The sequence below is a fragment of the Penaeus vannamei genome, chromosome 42, assembly GCF_042767895.1.
Source record: "Penaeus vannamei isolate JL-2024 chromosome 42, ASM4276789v1, whole genome shotgun sequence".
In the NCBI taxonomy this organism is placed as follows: Eukaryota; Metazoa; Arthropoda; class Malacostraca; order Decapoda; family Penaeidae; genus Penaeus; species Penaeus vannamei.
In genome coordinates this window covers 7,339,330-7,346,829 of record NC_091590.1, presented here as the reverse complement: position 1 = coordinate 7,346,829, position 7,500 = coordinate 7,339,330, and the positions used below count along the sequence as shown (strand labels likewise).

The following is a 7,500-nucleotide window of genomic DNA, read 5'->3' as shown; positions in this document are numbered from 1 at the left end:
ACGGTTTTTTCTCGGACACTCTTCGGGCACAAAAAAGGCGGGGTTCGAGAGCGGGGTCTGCCGATGGTTTTTTAATTGATTTTTTTTTTATTACTTCAATAGCCAGGAACGATATATCTGCTGGAGAAGGAAGGGGAGACGGGTGATCAGACACTGTAGGGTAAGCATCTCAGGCAGTGGTGTGAAGTGGGATTTAGAATTACTTTTCCGGGAAATGTTCACTGGTAGGCCTATATTTTCTTCACTCGGGTCACAGGATGATAAAACTAGAGGATTTCTTTTTAACTTGGGGTCGACTGCAGCAGAGTTTCATAGACTAACAACTGTACGTTAGGGATTGGATACCGAGTAATAGTTTCTGTATATCATACTTCATATGATCATATTACAGTTTTACAATAAGCCTTAATAACAATGATCTTCACAGAGCTGTACAATTCGAGGGAAAAAATAAGCACTTTCGGACCAGATACAAAAACATGTGTAATAATGGTTGAAGAAAAACGTGCACATCCACGTGAAATTGGAGATACACTTTGCCCATATAACATTCTTTGGAGTTTCATTACATAACACGAAATAGCCTAAACCCATATTTAATAAACCCATTGATACATATTAAAGCGAATTTGCTGCTGCGGTATAGTGAGTATCAATTACTGTGAGTGGCCACAAGTTAAGGTAGTTATGGCGAGATCCTTTAATATTCTTTAATCTTCATTATAGCGAGACATGAGTGATATTGAATAGCAGTTAAATGGTGATGTGTAAACCTACCAAGATAATTCAACACTGCGTGAGGCCTAGGTGATGAGACACTAAATAGTAAAAGAAATCGATCTAGGAATAATAGCAAACTACCATCCTGCCATGTCCTCTGATACCCTTGCTCTTCGCCAATAGGAAATCCTCAGCGCACAGGACCCTGAAGGAGCGCCAGTCACTCTTCTCGGCCGGCCATGACAGGGAAGGTGCCATCCGGTGCCATCGCGGCAATTCTTGTGCTGGCTCATTGCGGTGAGAAAGAGGGGGGTAGAGAGAGAGAATGAGAGTGAGAGAGCGAGGAAGGGGGAGAGAAAAGGAGAAAGAACGAGAGAGGGAGGAAGGGAGAAAGTGCAAAGGAGAGAGCAAGATACAGTGATGAAGGGAGAGGAAGAGAAAGAAAGAGGGAAGAAAGAAAGGAAGACTGTGGAAAGATAGATAGAGAGAGAAAGAAACAAGAGACAGAAAAAGAGTAAGAGAGAGAGAGAGGTGTACCTATTTCCATACCTATCCATTGCTGATCAACCAAATCATGTTAAACTACTTTCCTCTTCATATTTACTTTTCAACTCAAACCGTAAAACATTTCGTGTGTCTCGCCCGCCCTAATCCCATTAAATAATCCCGAATGGAGTTTGGATAGAACCAGAACTAAACCTGCAAAGTAGGAATCCCTCCTTATAGTGTTCCATCATCGTCCTCGCACGCTACAGGTGTATCGCAGGAACCCGTCTATAATGGAAAGATTAAGGTGTTCGCGATGCAGCTGGACATTTGGGCGCCCCCTCGCGACGACGTCCTCCTGCGCTACAACCTGACTGATCACTTCAAGGAGGTGAGTTGTGGGTTGTGGCTATGCGCAACTCATCCCCGTGTGTTCGGATTATATGGTGGTTGTCTTGCGTCAAAGTGGATTTCTCCTTTCTAGTGAAGTATAAAAACACACATACACATACAAATACACATGTACATATGCATAGATACACGCATACACGCGCGCGCGCATACGCATATGAGCTGTGTTTGAATTCTGCTTAAAAGATGGCAGAAATTCAATATGCAGTGCATACTTAGAGACATGCACGTTTTACCAGGTTTCGTGTATTTTTAATATTGGCGAATGCCGTCATGAAATGTTCTTACAGTAAAGGAAGTAAAATAGTGCGTAGCCTTGCATTTAGGTACAGATAATGTAAGGTAAATTCCAACGTGATCTCGGCAGGGCGACGTGTCCGAGTACCCGGAGGCGACGGTGTGCCTCCGCGCGCGGCCCTCCACGCTCATGAGCTACGAGAGCCACATCTCCATCGCCACCTCCGACCAGGATAACGACGTCCTGCACATGTGTGAGTCCGATGCCCGGCCGCCCGCCGGGGCTCGGGAGCCTTTTCTCTCATTCTCACTCACTCATTCCTTTGTAATATATCCTCTCGTTGCCTGTTAGCTTTTCTCTTCTCTAGTTTTCAGTTGCAGGGTGCAAGCGCAAAGTTAAACAGACAGTGCACGGTGTTATCAATGCCATCAGTATCATATCCAGTCCTACTCACTCAACCTAACAAGGGCGTTGGCATTCCGTCCACGCCCAGGGCCTGTGGTCCCCGAGCTAAGCCCGTCCCGCCCCCGCAGACCGTCGCGGCGAGAACCACGGCTTCTACTACAACGGCGTGCGTCAGTACGGCTTCCTGGACATGACCAACGACATCGGCCTCCACCAGTGGAGCCACTACTGCCACAACTTCCACAACGGCGAGTACCGGGCCTACATCCACGGCAAGCTGGAGGCTAAGGGCCCCTTCAGCGTGCCCCACAAGGTCCCTCTGCCGGTGAAGGGCATCATCACCATCGGGCAGGAGCAGGACCTGCTGGCCGGCGCCTACGACACCGACCAGAGCTTCCGGGGTCACATAGCGCAGGTCAACATCTGGAACCGATCTCTCACGCCCGAGGAGGTCATGGTGCAGGCCTCGTGCGGGCCGGCGCCGCTGGGTAACATCTTCTCCACGGACAGGGAGGACATCGAGCTGCTCGGGGGGGCCACGGTGGAGCTGGTGGAGCCGTCGTACTTCTGCGAGAAGGCAGTGGAGTACGTGATCTTCCCCGAGGCCCGAGAGATGGCCGAATCCAAGCTGAAATGCAACCGCGTCGGCTACGAAGTGTACACGCCCAAGGACGCCGCAGACAACCATGAGCTGCACCAGCAGTCGCTCAACTTCGCCGAGGAGTGTCTGTCCAACTACCACCTGTGGATCGGGGTCACGGACGAGGAGGAGGAGGACGTGTGGAGGAAATTCACCGACAACACCGTGGCGCAGACGCAGTTCGAGCTCAACGAGCCCAACGGCGGCACGGGTGAGAACTGCATGCTCATGTTCCTGCCCAACGGCCGCTGGGTGGACACCTCATGCGTGATCAAGTGGCCTGCATGCGTGCCTTGCGAGGTAGACCGCAGGAAGAAGCTTCGGCTCAGGGGCTTCTGTTACACCAATGAGGCAGAGACGTACTACGAGGTGCTGGGCTACAAGGGGGGCAAGCCCTACTTCCACGGCTACTACGGCTACATGGTGTACAAGAGCGGTTTATATGACTGGGAGATGTACGACACGGCAGATGAGGAGCTGGTCGCCGTGCTTAAAGTGCCTTCCAAAGACACATATCCGATCGGTCGACACACTTGGGAGTTGAGAAGATCTATGTGCAACCATCTGATCGGATCGAAACTGCAACTCAGTTTCTCCATCTGCAACAACAATGAGTTCACATGTTCAAACGGCGACTGCATTCCCAAAGCGAAGCGGTGTGACGCCAAGGACGACTGCGTAGACTTGTCCGACGAGGAGGACTGTCAGGTGATCATCCTGCCGAAGGGGTATCGTCGCGAGCGCCCGCCGGACAACGAAACCGAAGGCCTAGCCATCCACCTGGGAGCCATCGTCAACGTGCAGAGGTTCATGGAAATCAGCGACATCCAGAGAGTCATCAACGTGGAGTTCACGGTAGAGCTGTCCTGGAACGACCCTCGCCCCAAGTACTACAACCTCGGGGACACGCTCGAGTGGAACAAGCTCTCCTCCAGGGACCGAGAGCGTATCTGGCGGCCTGTGCTCAACTTCCCCAATGTCTACGACGGGAACATCAAGCAGCTTTCCCACGAGCTCTACCTCAACAAAAAGGGCACGGCGCTCAAGCCAAATTACAATGACGTCAGAATGGGTGAGTTACATCCATCTTTTGTCAAAATCTGTATGGTCGTTTATGACTATCATTTAATATTCTCGATTTACAATTTTCTTAGTGCTTCATACTTACTTGGTTTAATCATATAGCACTTGCTTAAGGAAGCATGAATTATGGTAGGCATTAATTAATCACAATGATAGAATGAAGGCCATATAATTAAAGGAATTCACAAATTATAGTAAAACTTTTTTTTCCTCAGACACCGTATACGCAGGAAAGTCTGCCGACATCATACAAAAACAGCATTACAGGTCAGAACAGAAAACATATATATGAGACATCTCTTATTAGCAATACTTAAAACCAGTTGTATATCCATTACCTTGTGTGTTAACATGTGACACTTCCATCCCGCATTATATTTATATTCCATCACGAATCAATATAAACTAACAGGAACATTATACCTCAGCGCTGTGTTCGCCTGTTCCTTTGACGTGTTCTACTACCCGTTCGACACCCAGCGATGCTACCTGCAGCTACAGCTCAGCGTGCGACGAGAACTGGTGTCGTTTACAGCCGAGAAAGCGAGGGTGCTGTATGGAGAGGACACGAAACTGCCCGCATACGTCCTCAGCGAGTATATCATTACCGTGACCGAAGGTGGTAACAATGAGACTCGCTACAGTAGGTTACAGGTAAGGGAGAACCCGAGGCAGGGCGTGAGGGCGGTAACGGCTTAGTAGGTTACAGGTAAGGGGGGAGAAGTGGTAGGTAGTGCAAGGTAGACTTGAAGAAGAATGAAAAGGAAGTTTTGTTTCTAAAGTGTTTTGTGATGTGGAGGAGGTTAAACAATGTTTCGAAAAAGAGATCTATAATAGCCATTGTAACAAATGGAACAATTTTGAATTTGACTTTGAATGTATGTGATTTACCCCAAGATTAGTCGAATTATGTCATCTATAGCATGCCATGTTATGTGATCTCTGAACCTGTCCCTGTACTGCAGCCCCCTCCTCCCTTTCTCGCTGTCTTTTGGTGTGTTAAGACACGGAAATTGATGCCCAATACTGGAGATCTCCCCTAAACTGGGCCTCATCCCTCGGCTCAACTGATTTTGCATGGTCCTAAATGTAGCTTATATAGCCATTCCCCGAACCTCCCGACGTTATACTTCAAAATGTGTTCCATAGTGGAACTTAGAATGAACCAAAGCGCTTCGGTTAAAGCATGCAGACTGAAACAGTTATCGTTAGAAAAGGGGCACCCCCAGTCAATTAATAGCCCTCATATCGTTTAAGAAGGCACCAGCTCACTTTCACCACATAATCCGTAACTCCATCACATACAGCTGGCAAAATGATGTACCCTCCATAACACATAACAAATTATGTAACCTCATCTACATCAGTTTCTGCAGTTTGGTGGAGGATCCATAATCTATCAGGTAACATTTCCATCCTGCCCCCGTCCTCCATATCCACAATAGCCTCATCTCTGACCCTCTTCAAGTAGCTACTGAACTTGGTGCCTGTCTTAACTAGGTCATTAGCTGCTCTCACCTTTCTCCTAACTTCCCTTTCATAAGATTAGACAAAGAGCGCACTCCCTTCTCCTCCATGTCCTCGGCAGAATATTTTAATGCATTTTTTCTTCTGAAATCTTATTATGCATTACAATCATGACGCAACACTCACGAAGGCCCAGACAGTATATATTACCGTATGTTACAATACATTATTGCTGTCTTTTTTTTTTTTTTTTTTTTTTTTTTGCCCTAGGCGCCTTCCGATCCTCTCCAGTTGAGAGGCTATATACTGAATCAGGCTTACCATATCTTTCTCGAATTCATGTAATTTTGTCACTAAGAAACTATGCTCGTTTTCACCAATTTTAACGACTCGTTCAACTCAATATCACTCATAAAAATCCATGCACCCAATCAACCGTATAGCACGTAAAATACAGACCAGTTGTCATCTGTCTACAGGACAGAAAGCATCTAAGTTTTGCTGGATACCCAGCCATGTCGGGATCCCCGGCAAAGAACAAGCAGATGCCTTGGGACGATCCACCATCTTATCCACAACCCGCCAATCCCGCTTTTCACATATTCCAGCCACCGACAACTACCACCATCCTCCTTGGTCGGTCCCATACCTCCATAACAGACGCTGAGAAACTGCTCTTGGCCGGTCACGAATAGTCCACACTCACCTTATGCATTACTACCTCATGTCTCACCCCGACCCACCTGTGTGCTACCCATGCAATGTTCTTTCAGTCCCACATATCCTACTATCTGCCCCAGCTTTACTGAAGCCCTTACCCTCGCTTTTCCTCGCTTGTCCTCTCTCTCTCTCGACCCTCCAGCTTGTCGGACATCGTGACAGAATCCCCCGCCTTTTCAATTGACAACCTGTTTGTTCCCCAGACACATAATTACCCTCATTTGATCTAATCACCCTTTGTCTTTAACCCTTCTCTTATATCAGTCCCTATCTTAACCCTTTTACTCCCCCTCTTTCTACCCCATTCATTACCATACTATCTTGCCATATGACCGTGGGAACTTCAGATATTTTGCTCAAATAAATAACTCGTTTAAATCCCTTTTACCACAATACTTTACCTTAGTGCTATATGACCTTTGATGTCTAGTTTATAGATCATTATTTGTTTAAAGCATCAGCCATTCCGAATTGCAGGTGGAGTTCGAGCTGACAAGGAGGTGGACCATGATCGTGCTCACTGTGTATCTCCCGACCAGTATGTTACAGCTGATCGGATACGCGACGCTCTATGTCAATGTCTCCCTCATGGACGTGAGTTTAGATGCGTTACGTACGGGTTGGGAGTGACCTCACTGGCCACGACTTTATTTGGGCTTCCGGTTATGAAGATCGTCAGAATTATCAGAAGTTGCTTTGGGCAAATCTAGAAGGGGAAAATGTGAATGGGAATAAATAACTTCATAAGGCAAGAGCTGTAATTTCAGTCAATTTTATTTCATCACAAGTTTAATCGACGCGCATCTCGCAGTTGTTCATCCTTATTTACACAATTTTCTACATCAGAATGGAGTATTATACAGATGGAAATATTTTTAGTAGCAGCAGCATTTGATGGGATTTATACCAGGAAGCGCGAATGAACTCATCAAAATATTTAACCTTGAACAGAATTCATTGTTGATTCAGAAGGTATTGAATATGAGAATAAGTAACTTTACAAAGATACTAACACATGTAACTGGCCCTTTGAGGTGTTTTCTCTTCATCAAAATATTCCAATGAAACAAAAACATCGCTAAAATTACATCTCGTGTATAGGGAACCAATTGATTATCATTCATAACTACTTAGCGAAATTGTTCCCCGCCATTCCACGACGTCTAACCCCAACGATGGCCATGACCTCAGGTGCGCATGACGGTGGCGCTGACGACGCTCCTCGTGCTGTACACCCTCTTCAGCAACACCTCCGACACCCTCCCCGTCACCGCCTACGTCAAGCTGATCGACGTCTGGTTCTTCTTCTGCATCTTCCTGCTCTTCTTCA

The 7,500-nt window shown here is 46.9% G+C and overlaps 1 protein-coding gene across 4 annotated transcripts in view; it reads left to right on the top strand.

The window, feature by feature from the left end:
- LOC113827794 (uncharacterized) overlaps positions 1-7,500 on the top strand; it is a 24,631-nt gene that overhangs the window by 16,506 nt on the left and 625 nt on the right. For 2 of the 4 annotated variants that reach the window (XM_070118517.1, XM_070118519.1), the window contains exons 2-9: positions 904-1,017; positions 1,476-1,597; positions 1,985-2,108; positions 2,389-3,972; positions 4,199-4,250; positions 4,412-4,637; positions 6,648-6,764; positions 7,362-7,500. The exon at positions 7,362-7,500 is cut by the window's right edge and continues 625 nt beyond it. In XM_070118517.1, the coding sequence (XP_069974618.1) occupies positions 960-1,017; positions 1,476-1,597; positions 1,985-2,108; positions 2,389-3,972; positions 4,199-4,250; positions 4,412-4,637; positions 6,648-6,764; positions 7,362-7,500 (2,422 nt within the window). In that variant the 5' untranslated portion in view covers positions 904-959. Of the gene's footprint in view, positions 161-903; positions 1,018-1,475; positions 1,598-1,984; positions 2,109-2,388; positions 3,973-4,198; positions 4,251-4,411; positions 4,638-6,647; positions 6,765-7,361 lie in introns of all 4 variants that reach the window. The other 2 variants (XM_070118518.1, XM_070118520.1) reach the window with 2 other exon arrangements.